The 27,409-nt window shown below is 44.2% G+C and overlaps 1 protein-coding gene across 2 annotated transcripts; it reads right to left on the bottom strand.

Moving 5' to 3' along the window:
• Positions 1-963: 963 nt before the first annotated feature.
• e2f7 (E2F transcription factor 7) lies at positions 964-26,446 on the bottom strand. 2 transcript variants are annotated; one of them, XM_071332060.1, is made up of 13 exons: positions 26,177-26,446; positions 25,476-25,568; positions 20,932-21,228; positions 20,563-20,722; positions 19,635-19,880; positions 15,885-16,043; positions 15,352-15,489; positions 13,157-13,306; positions 12,815-12,902; positions 11,367-11,733; positions 4,949-5,138; positions 4,150-4,511; positions 964-3,052 (listed from the first exon to the last, which is right to left on the bottom strand). In XM_071332060.1, exons 2-13 carry the CDS (start codon positions 25,566-25,568, stop codon positions 2,897-2,899), a joined length of 2,406 nt encoding a protein of 801 aa, XP_071188161.1. In that variant the 5' UTR covers positions 26,177-26,446; the 3' UTR covers positions 964-2,896. The 2 variants fall into 2 exon arrangements, with proteins under 2 accessions (XP_071188161.1, XP_071188162.1); XM_071332061.1 differs by having other exon boundaries at positions 26,258-26,446.
• Between the last annotated feature and the right edge of the window lie 963 nt (positions 26,447-27,409).

The raw sequence follows: 27,409 nt of genomic DNA, 5'->3' as shown, positions 1-27,409 counted from the left end.
GACGCAACCATGATCTTCTTGGATATACCCATCAATGGAGAAAGATGACTTCAGGACTGATATTGTAATACATTTTTCATATCAAACACCACAGATATCAATATGGTTATCTGAAGTCTAAACAGAGACTTTTGTTTCATGTTTGTCTAAGGCTGAGCAATTCACTCAGCATTCTCTAATATCAATTATGAATGAAATAAGAGCCCAGACATGACCGTCTACTCTGTTCTCCTAGTTGAAGAATTGTGTATTTGTGTATGGTTTGTGTACCTTCAGGGGGAGAATACCCGTACGTTATACTTAACTGGACGTCATTGGCTGTTAAATATTTATTTTTTAATGCCTGGCCACTACCAGCCTATGCCGTTGATTCATCTACAGATGTTTATGATGTCGTAAATACATACAAGGCCTAAGCCCGAACCGATCCTATGGGCAGCAACCCACCAGGTTTATTACACCTGTAATAAAATACCAGATTGGTCTGCAGTCACACTGACAGGATGTGTTTGCCTGACCTCTGACCTCTTATTAGGACAGCTTTGATTGGATTTAGAGAGGTCGTTGGCCCTGTTTGCATACTGTTAGAATAATTAACGTGATCTGATAGATGACCAATCCAGGCATGTCCATGTCAGACTAGTGAATACTTCAGAGGAAGAAGGAAGGATGCAAGTATTCATTCAGGGCCTTTATATATGGTGGCATGCTGTTTCTTTATGAGTGATCTACTGCCATCTATTGGTCAGTTCCTTCAATGGCAGCCAAGTGCCAGTGCCTTATTCACTACATTGTGTAGTACAACTTCCTGTGGCGAAATATGTTGTAATTTGACAAAACGAAGTGTCATTGCTCAGAGCTAGATATACAACACTAGATTTACCTGTGATAAATCTATTTGTGAGAAATACAACAAGTTGCTCATATCACTTGCATTTCTATGAAAACAACACGAAACGTAGCTGGACATTTTCACTTTTTTATTACAAAGGTTGTGGATGTCTAGAGAAAGAAACTGTTTGTCCCATAACATACACACAGCTAGTAGTAAGCACTGTGAAAATAACTGTGTGTTGTAATGTTAGAAAAGGTTTCCTACAAAGCAGCGGACAGATAACTACAGAAACTAGCAGTGCAATTATTATTTTATGATAAGAAGCAGCATTAAAATTAAACATTTCAAGGTTTTGAAGTAATAATTAAAAACATGAATACAATATACAAAAATAATGACTGGTTAAAAAAAAGAAAGATTTCTGTACATGAACAACACATCTACAGCAGTGGAGGCCGCTGACGGGGGACGGCTCATAATAACGGCCTGAACGGAGCAAATGGAATGGCATCAAACACATGTAAGCCATGTGTGCTGTATTTGATACCGCTCCAGTCATTACCATGAGCCCGTCCTCCCCAATTAAGGTGCCACCAACCTCCTGTGTTCTACAATTCAAGTAGATGATCAGCACCCTTTGGTGTAATGTAACTTTTCCTCAATTACTCCCCCCAAAATATTCCAGAGGCCAAACTCTAATGCACGTCATTTAATGCATTAAATACAGTACTTTGATATTTCTCTCTAGTCTCCAGTGTATACCGCTGGATAACTAAGTAATTCAAGTATCTTGTAACATCATCAAATCATTTCACATTTAGTTTCACCTTGCATGCGGTGGCGTAAGCACATACACATTGACAGAGAGCGATGCTGGTATTTGGGGTCATTCTTAAAGCCCAACAATTGGAAACCTGTAAACCACATTAGTGTTGTAAAAATACATAACCCTTTGGAGTGGCCAAGATGCCAGTCTTTGTACCAAAAACCTTGGCAGCCATTTTGTAGGCCTTACGCTCACCAATGTGTTGCTGTGACTGCTTAGGAAAACTCCACCCAAAACATTTTTGGACTATATCAACAATGGACTAATGAAACACATAGCAAAATATAGTTTTTGAGTTAAGTTAAGACCTAATTTGCACAGTGAAAAGCAGTGGTTTTTAAACCTCTCTTGGAGCCAGGTCAGTAACACGCTAGAAGTGCAACCGAGAAGCGTATCGATTTCTCTTCCACATCATGACTTATTACCAACACCAGTTTCTGAAATGTGTCTTCATGGGAAACCTTTCCGCTCCCACAGATATCATTCACCTATGATCAACTGTTTTCCCTTTTCCTACGGATACCGTTTTTACCCAATCCCTACGGAGCCAGCGAAACTCTCAAAAATCAGACGTATATTCTTAAATACTTAGTGCTAAAAGTAGAGTAACATCATCAGAATTGCTACTCAACAGTCCCAATAGTCAACAGATATATTAGTTAATATATAAATAACGTTGAGATATAATAAAGTAATGGGTGGAGCGATTACCAAGGTAGCTCAATCTTTTTATGGAAGATACACTAGAAAAATAAATATGAGGTACCTAACTCCCACCACAGGAGGGCACTAAAACAAAAGAAGACAACACTGCTTCCCGGAGTCCTCTGATAGTTATCGGTGTCCCACAGTCCAATCATGAGGAACTCGAGGGTGAAGTTTCCCCTAGGATCAGCTTCCCTTCCCCCAATCCTAACCTTAACCATTAGTGGGGAAAATGCAAACTGGCCCAAAATCAGAGTCTAGGGGCAACTTCGCCCTACATGATGAGGCACTTAAAGGAGGAATCGTATAGACTAGCATTCATTCACTAGTAATAAGGCGAAGCACCAGTGGTATGAAACCAACAGGTCCTACAGAAGAAACCCTGAGAGTCAGTGGGGAGTAAAGCCAGAGCCAGCGCAGTCAGAGCACGTTGAGCCGGAGAGAGACATTTGTCCATTCCTCTCGGGCCACTAGGCAGCCTTTCAGGTTATAACTAACAGCCACGCCCACTCTAAAAGGTCCCCAGACTTCTAATTGGTCAGTGGTTGGCCGATGTCCAGCCTCCTCTGGGCGGAGCCTCGTCGGCGGGCCACGGGGGTTGTGGTGGCCGTTCCCAGGGTCCCTGGCGTCTGGAAGAAGGCCTTGGAGCCACCGCCAGCTGCCGCCTCCTTGGGAGTCTGTGGTGTCTGTGGAGGAGAGACAAGAGAGTGAGGCCCTGAAACCACACAGTTTAAGGAACACTGCATCTGCCGAGCATCTCACTCCAGATGAATAATCAACTCTGGCAGTAGAGTATCACTGTGACAGTATTCCATCTACCCCTCACCCCCTCTTCCAAATACCAGCCTTATAAAATACCACTCAATTCAATTCTAAGAAACACAATGTTTTCCAGTGAAGGAAACATTTCAGCTTGAACATAGCTATGCATTTCTAAGCAGAGCAAGAGAACAAAATTTGGAAACGGACCACTTGTATACAGTCTTAATTCCATCAATGTTAGGAGAGGGAGTGCATCGCAGGAATGGGAGACCGTGTACATGGCTGATTCATTTGTTACGGATGTACACGTTGGCTTGTCCAATCATTAATAATGTCCCTTCATTTGGCGCTGAAAGTCTAACGAGGGAGTCTGTGTCCAAAATGGTACCCTATTCCCTACATAATGCACTACTTTAGACAAACGTCCTATGGGCTCTGGTCAAAAGTAGTGAGTTATAGCTATAGGGAATAGAGTCCAATTTGGGATGCAACCGGAGTCTGAGAAGTGTCTTCGAGGCACAGAGTGACGTCATCAGAGCTATAATTGGGGAGTTTGTCTTTTAATGACCAAAAGAATCATGAACTCTGCTGAGGTGAATAAAGCTATATTTTCCTTTCCGGGGATAATCTTTTTAAAGCAGACGAAAGCTGAACTGCTGTGGAGTAGTTAAACACGATACACGCAGTTTGACGGTGGCATTTCCAGTGTTTGTCTGCTACACAAAAGGTCATACATCATGTGACTGGATTTAACTGCTTTCCAAATATAATCTGATCCATGTGAAGTGGTTAAGGCACTGTCAGTCTGTCTGTTTATCTATCTTCCTGTCTGTCTATCTTCCTGCCTGTCTGTCTGTCTATCTATCTATCTTCCTGCCTGTCTGTCTATCTATCTATCTATCTTCCTGCCTGTCTGTCTATCTATCTTCTATCTTCCTGTCTGTCTTCCTGCCTGTCTATCTTCCTTCCTGTCTATCTTCCTTCCTGTCTTCCTGCCTGCCTGTCTTCCTGCCTGTCTCACCTGTGTCTCTGTCTGGATGAAGATCAGAGGCGGCCTGGACTCCAAGGGAGAATGTGGAGGTATGGGTGCCGACCCGAACAGCCTGTGCTGCTCTGGACTGGAGAGGGCCGGCGCCACTGCCACCCCATTGAACTCCGGGGCTCCGGCCACTGCGTAGGGCCCGGCGGATCCCACCACGAAGCAGGCGGGGGACATCATGGCAGACATGTTGAAATTGAGATTGGCATCGCCCCTGTTGGTCATGAGTGGGTAGGGGGAGAGGGTGGAGGAGGACACGAGGACATAGGGCAGGGTGCCAGCAGGTAGAGTCAGGCCGCCTGTCGTCTGACCAGCAGAGAGGAGGAAGTTGAGACTGTTGAGACCTGGAGGGGAAAGGGGTGAGTGAGGACGAGTCATCTGTGAAAAATGGCACCCTATTCCCTATTTAGTGCACTACTTTAGACCAGCGCCCAACGGAACCCTGAGGGGGAGTAGACATCGCTTCAACCAACAGGAGACGAGGTGCCGCCAACAATCACAACAACATCTAGAAAAATAGGTGTGATCATCACTCACAATGCTTTTATCCTTGAAAGACATGGGACTGAGGTCACTACGTTAAGGACACTGCTCCTAAGAAGACCCTACAACAAGTCTATCAGCACGTCCTGTACAGTCCAATATCCATCCTGGCACAGAGTCTAAGGTCAGGTTTCAGACACGCATACTAAAAAAATGATGCTAGTGTGGATAAGAGACTTTAACTGAGCAACACTCCAACACTGACTGACTGGCACGAGTTGTTTTTAACATAGCATACCTGCAGAGTTAGGCACATAGAGGTAGTGTGAAGGCTGGACCAGGTTGTTGTGGGGGCTCTGTCTGCCCACCTCCCCGTCGCTGAGGACTCTCAATGGGGCCTCTTCCCTGACGAGCCCCCCTGGGTGCCCCAGGGAGCTGGTCCTTGGGCTGGTGGTCATCTGACAGCTGTTTCCCTCCACACTCCTCCTCTAGGAAAAGAAAAACAAGAGACATGAGAGGAGGAGGGTGAAGTTGCTCCTAGACGCTGATCTTGGGTCAGTGTTGTATTTCCCCCACTAATAACTAAGGTTAGGATTGAGGGAGGGGAAGCTGATCCTAGAAATGTACCTACACTCTTAGAAAAAAGGGTCCCAAAAGGGTTCTTCAGCTGTCCCCATAGGAGAACCCTTTTGGTTCCAGGTAGAACCCGCTGTACGGGTATAGCCCGAAGATCCCTATAAGGTTCTAGATGGCACCTTTGCATTCTAAGAGTGTAGGGAAACTTCCCTCCCGGAGCCTGATGCGTGTGAAAAGGAAGATCAAATCAAACTTTATTTGTCACATGCCCCCGAATATAACAAGTGTAGACCTTACCGTGAAATCCTGACTTACAAGCCCTTAACCAACAGTGCAGTTCAAGAAGAGTTAAGAAAATATTTACCAAATAAACTAAAGTAAAAAATAACAAAAAGTAACAAAATAACAATAACGAGGCTATATACCTGTACCGAGTCAATGTCCAGGGGTACAGGTTAGAGGTCATTTGTACATGTAGGTAGGGGTGAAGTGACTATGCATAGATAAACAGCGAGTAGCAGCAGCGTACAAAAGGGAGGAGGGGGTCAATGTAAATAGTCCGGTGGCCATTTGATTAATTGTTCAGCATTCTTATGGCTAGGTTGTAGTAGCTGTTAAGGAGCCTTTTGGTCCAAGACTTGGCGCTCCGGTTCCGCTTGCCGTGTGGTAGCAGAGAACACAGTCTATAGGGTGACTGGAGTCTGACAATTTTTTAGGCTTTCCTCTGACACCGCCTAGTATATAGGTCCTGGATGGCAGGAAGCTTGGCCCCCGTGATGTACTGGGCCGTACACACTACCCTCTGTAGCGCCTTACGGTTAGATGCCGAGCAGTTGCCATACTAGGCAGTGATGCAACCGGTCAGGATGCTCTCGATGGTGCAGCTGTAGAACTTTGAGGATCTGGGGACCCATGCCAAACCTTTTCAGTCTCCTGAGGGGGAAAAGGTGTTGTCGTGCCCACTTCACGACTGTCTTGGTATGTTTGGACCGTGATAGTTTGTTGGTGATGTGGACACCAAGGCACTTGAAACTCTCGACCCACTACACTTCAGTTAATGGGGGCCTGTTCGGCCTGCCTTTTCCTGTAGTCCACGATCAGCTCCTGTTCTTCAGTTTTTAATGTGACCCTCCCACAGCCCAATGCTGCAGCGCTCCCTGGTGCATCCCATAATTAATTTACGATGAGCTTTGATCACATTTCCCTCTCAAATAATGAGCCATGAAATTGCATGGCTCATCTACAAAAATGATAGCTCTGTTTTGCTAATTTTTCAAGCAAACGTAATGTGAACTGCTATGCTTACTCTGCAGAGGATTTTGTGACTGCTTCAGGTGAATGTACTAGACTACTGGTAGGTAAGAAATACTGTGTGGATTTGAGCACACACACCATGACTTCTCTAGCTCCTCAATTTGAATGGAAGTGAGAGGCTGAGATTAATAGTCTGGGGTTTGGTACAATTACAAATATCACATGCCTCACCAAAATGATAATGACATTGTGTTCAATTACAACTTGGAATACTTTTATACTAGTCAGTGAGCATGCAGTGATTCATATTTTAATTTAATGCTTCGCTTTCGGGAATCATTAACAAGATTTTCTGCATTTTCTGAATTAAATATACTGAAATAATGTCAAATAATGTTGTCATCTACTACTTCAATGTCTTCATAATGTCCTCTACTACTTCAAGGTCTTCATAATGTCCTCTACTACTTCAAGGTCTTCATAATGTCCTCTACTACTTCAAGGTCTTCATAATGTCCTCTACTACTTCAAGGTCTTCATATCATCATAATGTCCTCTACTACTTCAATGTCTTCATAATGTCCTCTACTACATCAATGTCTTCATAATGTCGTCTACTACTTCAATGTCTTCATATCATCATGCTGTCCTCTACTACTTCAATGTCTTCATACTGTCCTCTACTACTTCAATGTCTTCATAATGTCCTCTACTACTTCAATGTCTTCATATCATCATGCTGTCCTCTACTACTTCAATGTCTTCATACTGTCCTCTACTACTTCAATGTCTTCATATCATCATGCTGTCCTCTACTACTTCAATGTCATCATAATGTCCTCTACTACTTCAATGTCTTCATATCATCATGCTGTCCTCTACTACTTCAATGTCTTCATAATGTCCTCTACTACTTCAATGTCTTCATAATGTCCTCTACTACTTCAATGTCTTCATATCATCATGCTGTCCTCTACTACTTCAATGTCTTCATAATGTCCTCTACTACTTCAATGTCTTCATATCATCATGCTGTCCTCTACTACTTCAATGTCTTCATAATGTCCTCTACTACTTCAATGTCTTCATATCATCATGCTGTCCTCTACTACTTCAATGTCTTCATATCATCATGCTGTCCTCTACTACTTCAATGTCTTCATAATGTCCTCTACTACTTCAATGTCCTCATAATGTCCTCTACTACTTCAATGTCTTCATATCATCATAATGTCCTCTACTACTTCAATGTATTCATAATGTCCTCTACTACTTCAATATCATCATAATGTCCTCTACTACTTCAATGTCATCATAATGTCCTCTACTACTTCAATGTCTTCATACTGTCCTCTACTACTTCAATGTCTTCATAATGTCCTCTACTACTTCATATCATCATGCTGTCCTCTACTACTTCAATGTCTTCATAATGTCCTCTACTACTTCAATGTCCTCATAATGTCCTCTACTACTTCAATGTCTTCATATCATCATAATGTCCTCTACTACTTCAATGTATTCATAATGTCCTCTACTACTTCAATATCATCATAATGTCCTCTACTACTTCAATGTCATCATAATGTCCTCTACTACTTCAATGTCTTCATAATGTCCTCTACTACTTCAATGTCTTCATATCATCATGCTGTCCTCTACTACTTCAATGTCTTCATAATGTCCTCTACTACTTCAATGTCTTCATATCATCATAATGTCCTCTACTACTTCAATGTATTCATAATGTCCTCTACTACTTCAATATCATCATAATGTCCTCTACTACTTCAATGTCATCATAATGTCCTCTACTACTTCAATGTCTTCATAATGTCCTCTACTACTTCAATGTCTTCATATCATCATGCTGTCCTCTACTACTTCAATGTCCTCATAATGTCCTCTACTACTTCATATCATCATGCTGTCCTCTACTACTTCAATGTCTTCATATCATCATGCTGTCCTCTACTACTTCAATTTCCTCATAATGTCCTCTACTACTTCAATGTCTTCATATCATCATGCTGTCCTCTACTACTTCAATGTCATCATAATGTCCTCTACTACTTCAATGTCTTCATATCATCATAATGTCCTCTACTACTTCAATGTCTTCATAATGTCCTCTACTACTTCAATGTCTTCATATCATCATAATGTCCTCTACTACTTCAATGTCATCATAATGTCCTCTACTACTTCAATGTCTTCATATCATCATAATGTCCTCTACTACTTCAATGTCTTCATATCATCATAATGTCCTCTACTACTTCAATGTCTTCATATCATCATAATGTCCTCTACTACTTCAATGTCTTCATAATGTCCTCTACTACTTCAATGTCTTCATATCATCATAATGTCCTCTACTACTTCAATGTCATCATAATGTCCTCTACTACTTCAATGTCTTCATATCATCATAATGTCCTCTACTACTTCAATGTCTTCATAATGTCCTCTACTACTTCAATGTCTTCATAATGTCCTCTACTACTTCAATGTCTTCATAATGTCCTCTACTACTTCAATGTCTTCATATCATCATGCTGTCCTCTACTACTTCAATGTCTTCATAATGTCCTCTACTACTTCAATGTCTTCATAATGTCCTCTACTACTTCAATGTCTTCATAATGTCCTCTACTACTTCAATGTCTTCATAATGTCCTCTACTACTTCAATGTCTTCATAATGTCCTCTACTACTTCAATGTCTTCATAATGTCCTCTACTACTTCAATGTCTTCATAATGTCCTCTACTACTTCAATGTCTTCATAATGTCCTCTACTACTTCAATGTCTTCATAATGTCCTCTACTACTTCAATGTCTTCATAATGTCCTCTACTACTTCAATGTCTTCATAATGTCCTCTACTACTTCAATGTCTTCATAATGTCCTCTACTACTTCAATGTCTTCATAATGTCCTCTACTACTTCAATGTCTTCATAATGTCCTCTACTACTTCAATGTCTTCATACTGTCCTCTACTACTTCAATGTCTTCATACTGTCCTCTACTACTTCAATGTCTTCATACTGTCCTCTACTACTTCAATGTCTTCATACTGTCCTCTACTACTTCAATGTCTTCATACTGTCCTCTACTACTTCAATGTCTTCATACTGTCCTCTACTACTTCAATGTCCTCATAATGTCCTCTACTACTTCAATGTCTTCATATCATCATAATGTCCTCTACTACTTCAATGTCTTCATAATGTCCTCTACTACTTCAATGTCTTCATAATGTCCTCTACTACTTCAATGTCTTCATATCATCATGCTGTCCTCTACTACTTCAATGTCTTCATATCATCATGCTGTCCTCTACTACTTCAATGTCTTCATAATGTCCTCTACTACTTCAATGTCTTCATAATGTCCTCTACTACTTCAATGTCTTCATATCATCATGCTGTCCTCTACTACTTCAATGTCTTCATATCATCATCAGAAGCTCTCGATTCTCTAATCAATCAGTATAATGTTGCTAAGAAACTTGAGGAAACCTCTTTTCATTATGAAGAGATCGCTGAACATAAACAGCACATTCTTCTGAGTTATGTCTTTCACCTTCACATGTAATAAACCTCACAAAATCATGGTCTGCCTCTCAAATGGCACCCTATTCCCTATATAGTGCACTACTTTTGGCCAGGGCCCATAGGGAACAGGGTGTCATTTGGGACACATCCGTGGAGGAAAATGAAACTCCCTCTTTGGAGAAAACATTCCCGTACGTAAACAAACCATTTGGTAACTCACTGGTCTGACCCCCCCACGAGATCAGGACTGAGTCCCAAGTGGCACCCTATTCCCTACATAGTGCACTACCCTATAGACCCTGGTCTAAAGTAGTGCACTATATAGCAAATAGGGTGCCAAATAGGAAGCAACACAGATACTTCCAGTACACATGTTGAATTAAACCAACAGAGGACAAAGTTATGTACTGTGATCTTTAGAGTGTGTCTAACTGGAGTGTCCAGACAGACAGTTGTGTGTGTGACTTCTCAGCAGTCCTATCAGTGTGTGAGTCACTCTTATAAATAACAAAAGGGCATCATTGGGAAGCTCATTATTGACAATGCATAAAGGGTGTACTGGTCACCTTGGAAACCAACCAGTGTGTTATTAAGACTGAGGGTTCTATTCAATCAGATCTGCTTTATGTGACATTGGCATAGAGATTGTTTTGGCTGTGTAAGAGGTGGAACTGCGTTAGAGCTGTCAAATCCACAAGCAGCTCACGTCATTATACCTAAAGCGGACATTGCCATTGGCTGCACAGAGTCGCATTATGAGAATCGCATGCAGCCTCGTTTACAAGATTGAACGCTGATAGAACTCCTCATTATTTCTATGTAGCCTACACTTTCTCCTTTTGAACTTCCACATGAGTGGGACCTTGTGGCTTCGTGACAATGATCAAGACCGATTTGACAGCGCCAATGCAGTTCCACCTCCGACACTTCAGCTATGAGGGTGTCAGCTATCACCGGTTAACGCTTGATCTGATTGAATCTAGGCCCGAGACGTTACAGTATGAAGTGTCGCTCTCCCTGACCCGTCTTGTCGGTTGTCAAATCACCACGCTTCTAATTTAAAAGGGGAAGTTTAGTTTTTCACAACTTTCAGTGTGAGGAACCCTCTATCGTTAAGTAGTAAAACACTGAACTTCCCCTTTAAATATGGATCATACATTACTGTGGTCTAGCAGGAGGAGGATGATCTACAGTGATCTAAGGTCAGAGTTGATCCTAGGTACAGTGTGGAAATATGGACAACGACTACCTGAAGCGTGTCAGGCTTATGGTCAATCAGAGATCCACAGTACATCTGTGGATTTCACTTTTCTCCACAAACTCACCCTATCAGATAGCTCCGTCTCAGGCGACTCCCTCTTCTCCTCCACTCCTTCATCATTCTTCCTCTTCCCCAGGATGCTCTCTCTGGACCCTGACCCCGGTGACCTTTGAACTTCCGTGGTCAAGCAGTCAAGCCCATCCTGCGCCGCCGGACCTCCGTACAGCATGACCACCGAGGCCTGGGACAGGCTGGGTAGATACGCCATGTGGTGGGGATGGAGGGGAAATGGGGGTTGTGGGGACAGGGGTCCCACGTATGAACCCTCTGGGTGGACGGGCACGGCCAGGGGGGCTAGGCCCGAGGAGCAGAGCAGGGAGTTGCCGTCACTGTGGGTGGGGCTCTGAAGTCCGCCGCTGGGGTGGGAGACACTGCAAAGACAGAGGAACCAACTTAGACATATGTTTCTGTCATTCTCTCCAAGCAAATACTCTGTAGCAGGGCTGTCAAATTCATTTCCTGGAGGGCCGAGTGTCTGCGGGTTTTCACTCCAATGAATGATATTAATTAGTTAGGAACTCTCTAGGTCTTAATCAGACATGGTCCTCTAGGAACTGAGTTTCACACCCCTGCATTATACTGTTGATAAAAAAAGATGAGACATTAGAATGTAGAAACATATAGTAGTAAAATCCTTAAATGTTATTTTTGCCAGAAAAACAGAACACTGTGGTGACGGTTCATTAGCCAGACCAGATTTCAATTGTAAAAAATGCGACAACAAAAAAACACTCCCTCTCAGCAGTTTGGAACCAGCGACCTTTACTCGACTCCTCCATCCCCACTCCAAAAACACTTAGAGCAGCAACAGCCTTGAGACGGCTGTGGCTTGGCCACCGGCGAACTAGCCACCACATCCCTAGTAGAAATGGTCAGAAACCGAGAGGACCAGGAGACACTGCAGCCAACTCATGTAAAACATGTCAAACCCAGCCTAAACAAACACCAGGGTAAGAGTAAAAACTCAAAGCGAACCATTACGAAAACCACCTTTTATAAATGAAATGAACTGTGAGACGTGGACCAATAACAGTTTGCAGAGAGTTTCAGCCGGGCCTATTAAAAACTCCAAGCCGGAGCCTCTGGAGCTGGTCATTTGCACGCATCACTTCCTCTAAGGGCCCAGTTTCCTGTTCCTGAGTTGCAACTATATAGTAGTGCACTATATAGGGTGCCATTTGGGACACATCCATATATTTTATTGACATGGCAGCCCTGTTGTATACCAGTGGACCTGATGTGTCATTACATTCAACCAACAAGCTAGTCCTTGGCAACAGGCAGTGTAATAGATCATGAAATGCAACACAGAAGTTGTAGATTGTTTGCAGTAAATCTAAGGTTAATACCACTGCATGGCGTATGAAAAGTGATGGCGTGATTAGGAACAGGAGCCTGGGATGTTTGGTGTGTGTGTGTGAGGGAGCCTCCTTCCGTGTGTGTTCTACTTACCCTGTAACAGTGGTTCCAAACTGCAGCCGGCACACCGCGCTGCTGCTCACACACCTTCTGGAATAGTCCACTGACTGGGGAAGCAGACCTGGACAGAACCGAGGGAGACGTGAGTTAATCCCATTTACAGGTATTACTTTATTTGAATGGTCCCAAATAGATGGTCGGTAGATGTTCAACTAACTAGCTGCTTGCCCTAACCTTGTCCTAAGTCTTACCCCTACCTGTAACCCTAGCATATCAACAGATTAGTAGTTGGTTGACAGTTGACAGCTATGTGCTCTAACCCACTGAGTCATTGGGAACCAGTTGTGATGTGAGCTGTCTGTCCTGACTCCTTACCCGTGACTTCTCTGCGTGGGCTGCTGGGCGCCGAGTTGACACGGCGTTGGCTGGCCACGGAGGTGGGCACCACACTGAAGGAGGCATGGCGTGCCAGCTTCTGTTTCCTGCCACCCGGAAGAGTGATGGCCGCCACAGCCTCCGAGTCCTCTGTTGAAAAACAGAGTGGTCAGTGAGTTCTGTGTGTCAGTAGGAGTAGGGTGAAGTTGCCCCTAGACACTGATCTTGGGTCAGTTTAACATTTTCCACACTAATAGTTAAGGCTAGGATAGGAGAAGAAGCTGATCCTAGATCTGTGCCTATGGGAAATTCATCCCGGAGCGTGTTAGTCTTGGTCAGTAGACAGGTTTATGATTAGTTTTAGTAGAAGTGAAGACAGTTCCATTATAAATGTATATAGATACAGTGGGGAGAACAAGTATTTGATACACTGCCGATTTTGCAGGTTTTCCTACTTACAAAGCATGTAGAGGTCTGTAATTTGTATCATAGGTACACTTCAACTGTGAGAGACGGAATCTAAAACAAAAATCCAGAAAATCACATTGTATGATTTTTAAGTAATTAATTTGCATTTTATTGCATGACATAAGTATTTGATCACCTACCAACCAGTAAGAATTCCGGCTCTCACAGACCTGTTAGTTTTTCTTTAAGAAGCCCTCCTGTTCTCCACTCATTACCTGTATTAACTGCACCTGTTTGAACTCGTACCTGTATAAAAGACACCTGTCCACACACTCAATCAAACAGACTCCAACCTCTCCACAATGGCCAAGACCAGAGAGCTGTGTAAGGACATCAGGGATAAAATTGTAGACCTGCACAAGGCTGGGATGGGCTACAGGACAATAGGCAAGCAGCTTGGTGAGAAGGCAACAACTGTTGGCGCAATTGTTAGAAAATGGAAGAAGTTCAAGATGACGGTCAATCACCCTCGGTCTGGGGCTCCATGCAAGATCTCACCTCGTGGGGCATCAATGATCATGAGGAAGGTGAGGGATCAGCCCAGAACTACACGGCAGGACCTGGTCAATGACCTGAAGAGAGCTGGGACCACAGTCTCAAAGAAAACCATTAGTAACACATTACGCCGTCATGGATTAAAATCCTGCAGCGCACGCAAGGTCCCCCTGCTCAAGCCAGCGCATGTCCAGGCCCGTCTGAAGTTTGCCAATGACCATCTGGATGATCCAGAGGAGGAATGGGAGAAGGTCAAGTGGTCTGATGAGACAAAAATGTAGCTTTTTGGTCTAAACTCCACTCGCCGTGTTTGGAGGAAGAAGAAGGATGAGTACAACCCCAAGAACACCATCCCAACCGTGAAGCATGGAGGTGGAAACATCATTCTTTGGGGATGCTTTTCTGCAAAGGGGACAGGACGACTGCACCGTATTGAGGGGAGGATGGATGGGGCCATGTATCGCGAGATCTTGGCCAACAACCTCCTTCCCTCAGTAAGAGCATTGAAGATGGGTCGTGGCTGGGTCTTCCAGCATGACAACGACCCGAAACACACAGCCAGGGCAACTAAGGAGTGGCTCCGTAAGAAGCATCTCAAGGTCCTAGAGTGGCCTAGCCAGTCTCCAGACCTGAACCCAATAGAAAATCTTTGGAGGGAGCTGAAAGTCCGTATTGCCCAGCAACAGCCCCGAAACCTGAAGGATCTGGAGAAGGTCTGTATGGAGGAGTGGGCCAAAATCCCTGCTGCAGTGTGTGCAAACCTGGTCAAGAACTACAGGAAACGTATGATCTCTGTAATTGCAAACAAAGGTTTCTGTACCAAATATTAAGTTCTGCTTTTCTGATGTATCAAATACTTATGTCATGCAATAAAATGCAAATGAATTACTTAAAAATCATACAATGTGATTTTCTGGATTTTTGTTTTAGATTCCGTCTCTCACAGTTGAAGTGTACCTATGTTAAAAATGACAGACCTCTACATGCTTTGTAAGTAGGAACACCTGCAAAATCGGCAGTGTCTCAAATACTTGTTCTCCCCACTGTAGATGGTCTCCCTATGAAGTACTGAGCTGATGCCCTTCCGAACCAATATGGGAGTGATGTTATTTGTTTTACCACCGAGGACCACTGTGTGAAAAGTGTTTTAATGAATGCTTTTAAGTGCTATCCTCTGGGATCCACATCTGGCTGTATTATTCACTACCCAAATAATTTCAATTCAATCTTACCATGGCTGCTGTGGAAGTCTGCCGGGCCGATCCATTTGAACGCAGGCTTCCTCCCCCTCTCCTCCCGGACGTGGACCTTCTTGATCAATCCCAGACTCGTCAGGACGTTGGCGATGTCATACAGCCGCCGCACCTTAGCTGAAAACAGATTCTAATCAGATGTATCATTTTTAACCCTAACCCAGTAAAAAGGACATTGGGAGGGATGTCTGGGGGTATCTGAGGTGTACAGTGACGTTGCCCCTAGACGCTGATCTTGGGTCAGTTTTGCATCTTCCCCACCAATGTTTAAGGTTAGGATTATTAGAGGAGAAGTTGATCCTAGACCTGTACTAGGGGAAACTTCAACCTGCAGCTATTTGGTGGCTGGGCTGTGATCATTAGGCCCCAAAGGGGAGAAACTGACTGAAACAGGCAGGGAGTACCTGGACTTGATGTTGTGTCAGAGGCTTTTTGACTGCACGGCAAAACCCTCAAGATCCCTATGAGCTCTGGTCAAAAGTCGTGCACTATGTAGGTAATAGGATGCTTACTTTTGTACTTGCTGTGGCTGGCGGGGTCCTGGCTTTCCTCGATGAGGATTTTGGCGGCCACGTCCAGAGTGACCGTCTGGGTCCTGGACACCAGGAAGAGCATGACAAACTTCTGACTCATGATGCGTAGGGACTTGTCTTTCCTGGTGCTGGCGGCCGCTGCAACAGACAAGCAGAACAAAGTTAAAGGGAATACGGGGTCCTATTCACTAAGTGGCAAACAGACAAGCAGAACAAAGTTAAAGGGAATACGGGGTCCTATTCACTAAGTGGCAAACAGACAAGCAGGACAAAGTTAAAGGGAATACGGGGTCCTATTCACTAAGTGGCAAACAGACAAGCAGGACAAAGTTAAAGGGAATACGGAGTCCTATTCACTAAGTGGCAAACAGACAAGCAGGACAAAGTTAAAGGGAATACGGGGTCCTATTCACTAAGTGGCAAACAGACAAGCAGAACAAAGTTAAAGGGAATACGGGGTCCTATTCACTAAGTGGCAAACAGACAAGCAGGACAAAGTTAAAGGGAATACGGGGTCCTATTCACTAAGTGGCAAACAGACAAGCAGGACAAGGGAATACGGGGTCCTATTCACTAAGTGGCAAACAGACAAGCAGGACAAAGTTAAAGGGAATACGGGGTCCTATTCACTAAGTGGCAAACAGACAAGCAGGACAAAGTTAAAGGGAATACGGGGTCCTATTCACTAAGTGGCAAACAGACAAGCAGAACAAAGTTAAAGGGAATACGGGGTCCTATTCACTAAGTGGCAAACAGACAAGCAGGACAAAGTTAAAGGGAATACGGGGTCCTATTCACTAAGTGGCAAACAGACAAGCAGAACAAAGTTAAAGGGAATACGGGGTCCTATTCACTAAGTGGCAAACAGACAAGCAGGACAAAGTTAAAGGGAATACGGGGTCCTATTCACTAAGTGGCAAACAGACAAGCAGGACAAAGTTAAAGGGAATACGGAGTCCTATTCACTAAGTGGCAAACAGACAAGCAGGACAAAGTTAAAGGGAATACGGGGTCCTATTCACTAAGTGGCAAACAGACAAGCAGAACAAAGTTAAAGGGAATACGGGGTCCTATTCACTAAGTGGCAAACAGACAAGCAGGACAAAGTTAAAGGGAATACGGGGTCCTATTCACTAAGTGGCAAACAGACAAGCAGGACAAGGGAATACGGGGTCCTATTCACTAAGTGGCAAACAGACAAGCAGGACAAAGTTAAAGGGAATACGGGGTCCTATTCACTAAGTGGCAAACAGACAAGCAGGACAAAGTTAAAGGGAATACGGGGTCCTATTCACTAAGTGGCAAACAGACAAGCAGAAAAAAGTTAAAGGGAATACGGGGTCCTATTCACTAAGTGGCAAACAGACAAGCAGGACAAGGGAATACGGGATCCTATTCACTAAGTGGCAAACAGACAAGCAGGACAAAGTTAAAGGGAATACGGGGTCCTATTCACTAAGTGGCAAACAGACAAGCAGGACAAAGTTAAAGGGAATACGGGGTCCTATTCACTAAGTGGCAAACAGACAAGCAGAACAAAGTTAAAGGGAATACGGAGTCCTATTCACTAAGTGGCAAACAGACAAGCAGGACAAAGTTAAAGGGAATACGGGGTCCTATTCACTAAGTGGCAAACAGACAAGCAGAACAAAGTTAAAGGGAATACGGGGTCCTATTCACTAAGTGGCAAACAGACAAGCAGGACAAAGTTAAAGGGAATACGGGGTCCTATTCACTAAGTGGCAAACAGACAAGCAGGACAAAGTTAAAGGGAATACGGGGTCCTATTCACTAAGTGGCAAACAGACAAGCAGAACAAAGTTAAAGGGAATACGGGGTCCTATTCACTAAGTGGCAAACAGACAAGCAGGACAAAGTTAAAGGGAATACGGGGTCCTATTCACTAAGTGGCAAACAGACAAGCAGGACAAAGTTAAAGGGAATACGGAGTCCTATTCACTAAGTGGCAAACAGACAAGCAGGACAAAGTTAAAGGGAATACGGGGTCCTATTCACTAAGTGGCAAACAGACAAGCAGGACAAAGTTAAAGGGAATACGGGGTCCTATTCACTAAGTGGCAAACAGACAAGCAGGACAAAGTTAAAGGGAATACGGGGTCCTATTCACTAAGTGGCAAACAGACAAGCAGGACAAGGGAATACGGGGTCCTATTCACTAAGTGGCAAACAGACAAGCAGGACAAAGTTAAAGGGAATACGGGGTCCTATTCACTAAGTGGCAAACAGACAAGCAGGACAAAGTTAAAGGGAATACGGGGTCCTATTCACTAAGTGGCAAACAGAAGAAAATGGACAGAAACAGGAAGGGAACTACCTGAACTTGTTTCCGCTTTTCCGTTGCAAAACGTTTTGCGACGGTGTGCACTAATGAATAGGACGTTGCAGTGGCTTGTATGGTCTAGTCACACCCTCCTCCTATAATAATACTACTTTATGGTCCATGTTACAGAGAACGATGGAAATTTGATTCAAGACCTGAGTAACCTGTCAAACAGGTGGTCTTGTCAAACAGGACCATAATACGAACGACCATGTTCCTTATTCAGTGAGAGAAAGTGACTCTGCCCTCCTCTCAAAGGGACACATTATGACGGGAAGTGGCAGGCCTAGTGTTCTGCAGGAGGGGACGCCAGATCCATGGCAACCACTGCCTCTCTAGGGAACAATAGCTTTGGATTCTGTTAGCTAGCTACATGCAGCTACCTAGTTAGCTAATTAGCCACGTTGAAACACACAGCCCAGCGTCGTCCAGGTTAGGGTTTGGCCGGGGTAGCCGCCATTGTAAATAATAATTTGTTCTTAACTAACTTCCCTAGTTAAGGTTAAGTTAAGGATTGCCTAGTTAAGGTTAAGTTAAGGATTGCCTAGTTAAGGTTAAGGTTAAGTTAAGGATTGGGGGGAGCTTCTCTTGATAGGTAATGGATCACTTCTACCCTGTGTCGTTATTAGTCAAACAGTCTGGTTAATTAACTTCAGCGGGTGTTTGGAGATTACTAGTTAATATGTGCCACATCAAAAGCTCCGCCGCCAAGCTTCGCTCCTGTCGCCTTTCCTCTGCTGTCATCTCCCAGTTGTATTAATGATCCATCACATTGACGAGGAGCGCTTGGTCATCACACACATTAACACAAAGAATCCCATCAGCCTTGATAAACCCGGGAGGCCGCTGCCCCCTACCCTCGTCTCCATGACGATGAGGAATGCTTTCACTGACTTGGGCTTAAAGGCAAATTTATTCAAATTTTTTATTAAACCTTTATTTAACCATTAGTGTGGAAAATGCAACACTGACCCAAGATCAGCGTCTAGGGGCGACTCCACCCTACTCCTCTCATGGAGACGGTTGACCAGAATACATTGTGGTCTAGAAAGTATCTTGTTACAGTTTACCTAACATTCAGGAATCAGATTTCCTGTATTTAGACAGAAAATCTGACAAAATAATTTTGTCAAACACACACCCTGCACATCCAAACAAATCCAAACTTGAGTTGCAGAGGGAGCATGAAGGCACTCCAAATCTCCCATTGACATACATGCATAATTGACACCAAACTTCTAGCTTCAGTCACACATCCCAAATTATAATAATTCAACCCTGTGTCCATCAGCCGCCCCTGATGTAGCAATCGCAGATTGTCCCTTTAGGACAACGTAAAACTAACCCAAGGTCAGCGTCTAGGGGCATTTCCCCTACTCTGCTCTCACCACAGCTGGAGTCTCCTTCCCCTCCCTCTGGGGTGTGTGTGGTGGCTCCCTCTCTGTGACCGCCCTCCCCGGCCTGCTTCATGTGCAGGTGGTAGCGCTGCTGCCTGCCCATCCCCTGCAGCTCGGCCAGGGTGGACCCCAGGCGCCGCCGCCCGTACCACACGTACTGGTTCTTAGCCACGCGCCCTACGATCATCAGAGACTCCAGGACGTTTATGATGTCGTAGATCCGCCGCCGCTCCACCCCTAAAGACAGACAGACACCAGGGAGAGGTCAGACTGGGGTCAGCAACATGATTTCAGTGTTCTTTTATGTGAGCTGGTTATATAACAAAGCTCTAACTAAGGTACCTCAACAGGATTTAATGACGCAGTAGATCATTTCTGGCTGCATCTTAACTTTCCTCATAGTCTCAGACATGGATTGGTTTATACTACAACCTGGTGCTTTTCTGGAAGGTACAGTGGGATACGAGGGCTCTGCGTGAAGGTATCCATAGCAACCGTTTCCAAAATCCAATAGTGTATGATATTTCACATAGCTAATGTAATATCCGTTTTATGAGCGATTTCCATTATGGTCTTCCATTATGGTTACCAATTATGGCAGCCTCCCTGAGCCGGGTCGTGTTCATTAGTCATAAAACGGAAGACAACGGGTCATTTGTAGCTGAGTTGGGAGAGCATGACGCTTGTAACACAAGGGTAGCACAAGGGATCGATTCTCGGTACTGCCCATATGTATAATGTCTGCCCGCCTGACTAAGTTGCTTCGGATAAAAGCGTCTGCTAAATGGCATATATTATTTAACGAACTGAAACAGGGAGGGACTGTTGAAACATTTGCAAAACATTTTACACCGCTTGCCCTGATGAACATGACCCAGGTGTAGCTGTAATCTGCCTCTCTGGATTCATTGGCTCTTACCCAGGCTGGTAGACACCTCATCCAATGAGATACTGATGGTGTCAGAGGTTGGATAGTCCGGATACAGGGCCAGGAACTTCTGGCACAGCAGGCCCAGGCTCTTCTGCTTCCTGCTGGGCTTCCTTTCCCCCTCTTCCTCCTCCTCGTCCACCACATCAAACTGATCAGAGAGACAAAGCATTGTCAAGAAAGTAATCGATTTCAGCATCTATAAATCCATTAGTTGGATGATGATAATACAATCCAACAGTATGATGATAATGTCAGTGTATATTCAAGATAACAGCCCTGTGGGCCCTGGTTAAGTGGTGCACTATAAAGGGAACAGGGTGCCATTTGGAGTGCAGTCGGTGAGAGGTCAAAGGGTACCTGGCACGGGCCATCCACCTCGACATCCTCCACTGCTCTCTCATTCTCAATGGGCCTAAACAGCACCTTCTTCATCTCTCTGTCGCGGATGTCAGGGCTGGCAGCACTGATGAGCATCCTGAGGTTGGCAGTGGGGGTCCAGGGGTCCGCGTGGGGAGGTGCCCCCCACTCAGAAGGCTTAACAGGGGTGCTAGGGAGGTGTTCCGGGGTGGGAGGCTTACTGCCGTACAGCAGCATGGTGGCCGTGGTGTCCATCTTGTGAGGGGTGGTTCTTCTTCGCTCTACACATCTGTTCTCCTGTGAAGGAGCACAATGTTATGAACTTTGATTAAGTGGGGTGGAGTGATATGAAATGTGGTGCATTTGTAGGCAGATCTACTTAATATAAATAACGTAAGCATAACTATCTATGGTTTTTACTTTTTAATTACCATTTATAATATATATTATATATATATATATATATTCCCCCCTCGCTCGACTTTTTTCATTCAACTTTTTCCACCCCGGACACTTTATCTGGACATGGTTCCACAGGACCTCCACCAGCCGAAGCTAAGTAGTAACATTAACATTATGCCTTCTAATTGCAGTTGCTGTACTCATAATATACAGGAGAACAATCGCCTTATGGTGAGGATAGCTGTGCTGCAAGCAAAGCTTCAGACGCAATCGTTAGGCAAGGGTCATTTAAGTGTAGGAAAGGATGAAACAGCGTCTGTGCCACCAGTAAGTACAGATAGTAACGTTAGTATAAATCCCCCCGCACAGTCCCCGCAGCCAGACACTTTTCTCATGGCTTCTGGAAGGAAATGCTGTAGGAATGCTCAACCGGTTCTCCCCATTAAGCAACGAGTCGGAGTCCGAGTCTGAGTCTTCTCTGGTCTCTCCTCAACCCGTTACGGGGTCTGAGACGCCGAAGCCTCCCACCATTAGCTCTGACAAATTGAAAACCCTAGTCATTGCCAACTCCATTTTCCGTAGTATTAGACTTCAGCGATCATACACTGTTTACCAGGGGGCAGGGCTACCGACATTAAGGCTAATCTGAAGATGGTGCTGGCTAAGGCTAAAACTGGCGAGTGTAGAGAGTATAGGGATATTGTAATCCACGCTGGCACCAACGATGTTAGGATGAAACAGTCAGATGTCACCAAGCGCAACATAGCTTCAGCGTGTAAATCAACTAGAAAGATGTGTCGGCATCAAGTAATTGTCTCTGGCCCCTCCCAGTTAGGGGGAGTGATGAGCTCTACAGCAGAGTCTCACAACTCAATCGCTGGTTGAAAAGTGTTTTCTGGCCTCCCGGGTGGCGCAGTGGTCTAAGGCACTTCATCGCAGTACTAGCTGAGCCACCAGAGATTCTAGGTTCGAGCCCAGGCTCTGTCGCAGCCGACCGGGAGGCCCATGGGGCAGCGCACAATTGGCCCCAGCGTCGTCCGGGTTAGGGAGGGTTTGGCCGGCAGGGATATCGTTGTCTCATCGCGCACTAGTGACTCCTGTGGCAGGCCGGGCGCAGTGCACACTGACCAGGTCGCCAGGTGTACGGTGTTTCCTCCGACACATTGGTGCGGCTGGCTTCCGGGTTGGATGTGCATTGTGTCAAGAAGCAGTGCGGCTTGGTTGGGTTGTGTTTCGGAGGACGCATGGCACTCGACCTTCGCCTCTCCTGTGTCTGTACGGGAATTGCAGCGATGAGACAAGACTAACTACTACCAATTGGATACCACGAAATTTGGGAGAACAAAAGGGGTATTTAAAAAAATAATAATCATAGAAAACTGTTTTCTGTCCCTCCCAAAAGATAGAATGTGTAGATAATTTGCCCTCTTTCACCAACAAACCAACAAACAGGACCACGCCTGACCTGCTGAGGAGTGACGGACTCCATCCTAGCTGGAGGGGTGCTCTCATCTCATCTATTAACATAGACAGGGCTCTAACTCTAACTAGCTCCACAATAAGATAGGGTGCAGGCCTGCCAGCAGGCTGTTAGCCAGTCTGCCACTAGCACAGTCAGTGTAGTCAGCTCAGCTATCCCCATTGAGACCGTGTCTGTGCCTTGATCTAGGTTGGGCAAAACTAAACATGGCGGTGTTCGCATTAGCAACCTCACTGGAAAAAAGACCTCCTCCATTCCTGTCATTATTGAAAGAGATTGTGATATCTCAAAATAGGGCTACTTAATGTTAGATCCCTCACTTCCAAGGCAGTTATAGTCACTGATCATAATCTTGATGTGATTGGCCTGACTGAAACATGGCTTAAGCCTGATGAATTTACTGTGTTAAATGAGGCCTACATTGTTCATTCAGTATTGTTGTAATTGTCATTATTACATATATATATATATATAGATATATATCGGCCGATTAATCGGAATCGTCTTTTTTTGGTCCTCCAATAATCGGTATCGGAGTTGAAAAATCATAATCGGTCGACCTCTAATGTGGATGGTTTGTCTTCTGACAAATCAACTGTAAATTTCGGTGTTCCTCAAGGTTCACTATATATTTTACTTCTTGGTGATGTCATTCGGAAACATAATGTTAACTTTCACTGCTATGCGGACAATACACAGCTGTACATTTCGATTAAACATTTTGAAGCACCAAAATTGCCCTCCCATGAAGCCTGTGTTTCAGACATAAGGAAGTGGATGGTGGCAAATGTTTTACTTTTAAAAACTTGGACAAAACAGAGATGCTAGTTCTAGGTCCCAATTAACAAATAGATCTTCTGTTGGATCTGACAATTAATCTTGATGGTTGTACAGTCATCTCAAATAAAACTGTGAAGGACCTCGGTGTTACTCTGGACCCTGATCTCTCTTTTGACGAACATATCAAGAATATTTCAAGGACAGCTTTCTTCCATCTACAAAAAATCTGAAACTTTCTGTCCAAAAATGATGCAGAAAAAAGCATGGATACAATTGTCACTTCTAGATTAAGACTACTGCAATGCTCTACTTTCCGGCTACCCGGATAAAGCACTACATAAACTTCAGTTAGTGCTAAACACGGCTGCTAGAATCTTGACTAGAAACAATTTTTAAAATCATATTGCACCAGTGCTAGCCTCTCTACACTGGCTTCCTGTTAAGGCCAGGGCTGATTTCAAGGTTTTACTGCTAACCTACAAGGCATTACATGGGCTTGCTCCTACCTATCTTTCCGATGTGGTCCTGCCGTACATACCTACACGTACACTGCGGTCACAAGAAGCAGGCCTCCTTACTGCAAACAGAATTTCTAAGCAAACAGCTGGAGGCCAGGTTTTCTCCTAAAGAGCAACATTTTTATGGAATGGTCTGCCTATCCATGTGAGAGACTCAGTCTCGACCTATAAGTCTTTATTGAAGACTCATAGGTTCAGTAGGTCCTATGATTGAGTGTAGTCTGGCCCAGGGGTGTGAAGGTGAACGGAAAGGCGTGATGAACCGCCCTTGGTGTCTCTGCCTGGCCGGTTCCTCTCTCTCCACTGGGATTCTCTGCCTTTAACCCTATTACGGGGGCTGAGTCACTGGCTTACTGGTGCTCTTCCATGCCATCCCTAGGAAGGGTGCGTCACTTGAGTCACTGACGTGATCTTCCTATCCGGGTTGGCGCCCCCCTCGGGTTCATGCCGTGGGGGAGATCTTCGTGGGCTATACTCGGCCTTGTCTCAGGGTAGTAGGTTGAAGATATCCCTCTAGTGGTGTGGGGGCTGTGCTTTGGTAAAGTGGGTCCTGACCCCTCCTGTCTCAGCCTCCAGTATTTATGCTGCAATAGTTTGTATCGGTTTGTCCTGAGCCCTAGGACCATGCCTCAGGACTACCTGGCCTGATGACTCCTTGCTGTCCCTAGTCCACCTGGTCATGCTGCTGCTCCACTTTCAACTGTTATGCCTGCGGCTATGGAACCCTGACCTGTTCACTGGACGTGCTACCTTGTCCCAGACCTGCTGTTTTGGACTCTCTCTCTACCGCACCTGCTGTCGCTAACGCTGAATGATTGGCTATGAAAAGCCAACTGACATTTACTCCTGAGGTGCTGACCTGTTGCACCCTCTACAACCACTGTGATTATTATTATCATCTGACCCTGCTGGTCATCTATGAACATTTGGACATCTTGGCCATGTTCTGTTATAATCTCCACCCGACACAGCCAGAAGAGGACTGGCCACCCCTCAGAGCCTGGTTCCTCTCTAGGTTTCTTCCTAGGTTCTGGCTTAGAGTTTTTCCTAGCCACCGTGCTTCCACATCTGCATTGCTTGCTGTTTGGGGTTTTAGGCTGGGTTTCTGTACAGCACTGAGATATCAGCTGATGTAAAAAAAAAAAAAAAAAGGGCTTTATAAATCTATTTGATTGATTGATTTTGTTCATGTGAGAAAGAATCTTATTTCAAGACTCTCCAGGCATGTCATATAACGGTGCTACAAATTCACGAAAAGAGGAATTGACTCTGAAGATGGTTTCTGAGTGTCTCTTCAATAAGGATTCATAATAAATAATAATAAAGGAATTGAAGGGTTCATTTGACTTGGAATCAAAACATACCTTCTGATCATTTCTGCCTCCAACTTCCTCCATGTCTGCTTTGCTCTTCTTTGGACTGATGAGATCTCTCAAAGCTAGACATTCAACTTCCATCTGAAAAACAATTAGCCATATCATATTAATTTGTCTCTGAACTGTGCAGAAAGGTCATTATTTAGTTTCATACAGTCATATTTCAGTCACTACTTTGCTATAGCCAAATGCAGCAAATAGATCGATCTATTACAGGGCCATAAGATATCAGTGGTCAGAAGATTTTGGCGCAAAGACCTTAGCCCACCTAACGTTAGCTGATGACTCTAGCTAGCTAACAAGCTAGCTATCTACTATCACATCTAATTCTGACACGTTCAGTACTGAATACTGCTACTGTAAAAGTCCTGATGGCAAGACGAATACACAATAAATAGCTAAATTGTAGCTATAGTACACAATGGAAACACTTTACCAAAAAAATGATGCAATCTTGGGAAGTATTTTCTTGGGGCAAATTGAGTATTAATACTGATCCATTCAACGTGACACTTAGCTAGCTAAAAGCTACCAGGTTGCAAGACAAAAAGTATATATACTGTTAATCAATAAATAAAACATGTCTATTTACTTAATACATACATACCTAACTACATTATTTACCTGCTGGCTGTCATCTAACTTACTGTAGCTAGGCTAGCTAACGTTAGTGATTATTATTTACTCACCTTCTTCAGCGTTTCCTACGTAACGTAAGAAGATAAAGTTGTCAATACCAACGTACAGTATCTCTAATTGCACAGACTTACTGGTGGTACGTTGTTTAACTCAAATCAACATAACTTTCATTTCTTAAATAAGCGGGCTTTCTTCTAATATCCAGCTGTAAAGTTTCTCCTGTCCCGCTAAAGTTACTTGTGTTGGAATTGCATTACTCAACAGGAATAGCTACAACCAAAAACACCCGCTAAAGCATTTTTTTCTGGCGCTCATGTGTTTCACTCAGTCGAGCCAATCAGCATCTAGATGTTGTGACGCGTACAATTGATTTATCCAATAGGCAAGGGGCAACAACCACGCCTCTAAAGATTTCTTGGCGGGGCAGTCCGCGCGGACTTGACTGGGAGTCATGCTGTTCAGTTTGACTGCTGCTGTTCATGGTGTTTGAGTGGCATAGCCGCGCACTTAGAAACCCTATTAATAACCTTAATCACAGAGGCGTTGTTGTTGCATGTATCGACTACGGACCCACTGCGGTTCCCTCTAATTAGCTTGCGTGGCTCAGGGAAACAGATGGGACAGGAGTGGGTGGCGCTCATTCTACCTGTGACACCGCGCGAAAAGTTGTAAACTGAGTAGCCCAATACCCAGGGTCCCGCCCTCAGGCTTTCCCAGTCCCTCGAGTTGTCCGGGTTATCACATAATCCCCGCCCAATATTTCAAGACGGTTTACTTTGAAAAATGTAGGTTTATAAAAATAATATATAATTCATATTATTGATTTATTTGCACAAAAAAAACAGAATGTTTTTCAGATACATGGGATTGCATATTTAATGTATTAGCAATTATTGTATTGTAAATGTAAACAGTGCAAAATTAGGAATGGAGAACAATTGGCTATTGATTGGTCCTGGTTGCCTATGCTATATCTCTGTTTTCAGAGAGATAGCATCTTCCCAAAGCACCTGAAACCCCGCCTCTTCAAAGAGTATTTTAAATAATCCCCCTCCTAAACCTCACCCCCCAAAAAAACTTTCCTGAAGCAACACTTGCTCTTGAACCCCCCCCTTCTAGCTCTGGCTTTGCTTATAGCTACTTTACTGAGGGAAAGTGTACTTACTATGACTGTGATATGTGGTTGTCCCACCTAGCTATCTTAAGATGAATGCACTAACTGTAAGTCACTCTGGACAAGAGTGTCTGCTGAAGGACTAATATGTAAAATGTGCAATGTTGCA

Source organism: Salvelinus alpinus, chromosome 11 (assembly GCF_045679555.1).
Source record: "Salvelinus alpinus chromosome 11, SLU_Salpinus.1, whole genome shotgun sequence".
NCBI classification, from domain to species: Eukaryota; Metazoa; Chordata; class Actinopteri; order Salmoniformes; family Salmonidae; genus Salvelinus; species Salvelinus alpinus.
Note: the sequence above shows the minus strand (reverse complement) of the source record. Positions and strands in the feature narration are given on the sequence as shown.

Excerpts from the sequence above, each read along its gene's own strand:
- e2f7 (XM_071332060.1), bottom strand. The coding sequence starts at position 25,568 with ATGGAAGTTGAATGTCTAGCTTTGAGAGATCTCATCAGTCCAAAGAAG. Across the intron at positions 16,044-19,634 it reads GGAAGGAGACTCCAGCTGTG|CGGCCGCCAGCACCAGGAAA; the intron begins GTGAGAGCAGAG and ends TGTCTGTTGCAG. Across the intron at positions 5,139-11,366 it reads AGACGGAGCTATCTGATAGG|AGGAGGAGTGTGGAGGGAAA; the intron begins GTGAGTTTGTGG and ends TTCTTTTCCTAG.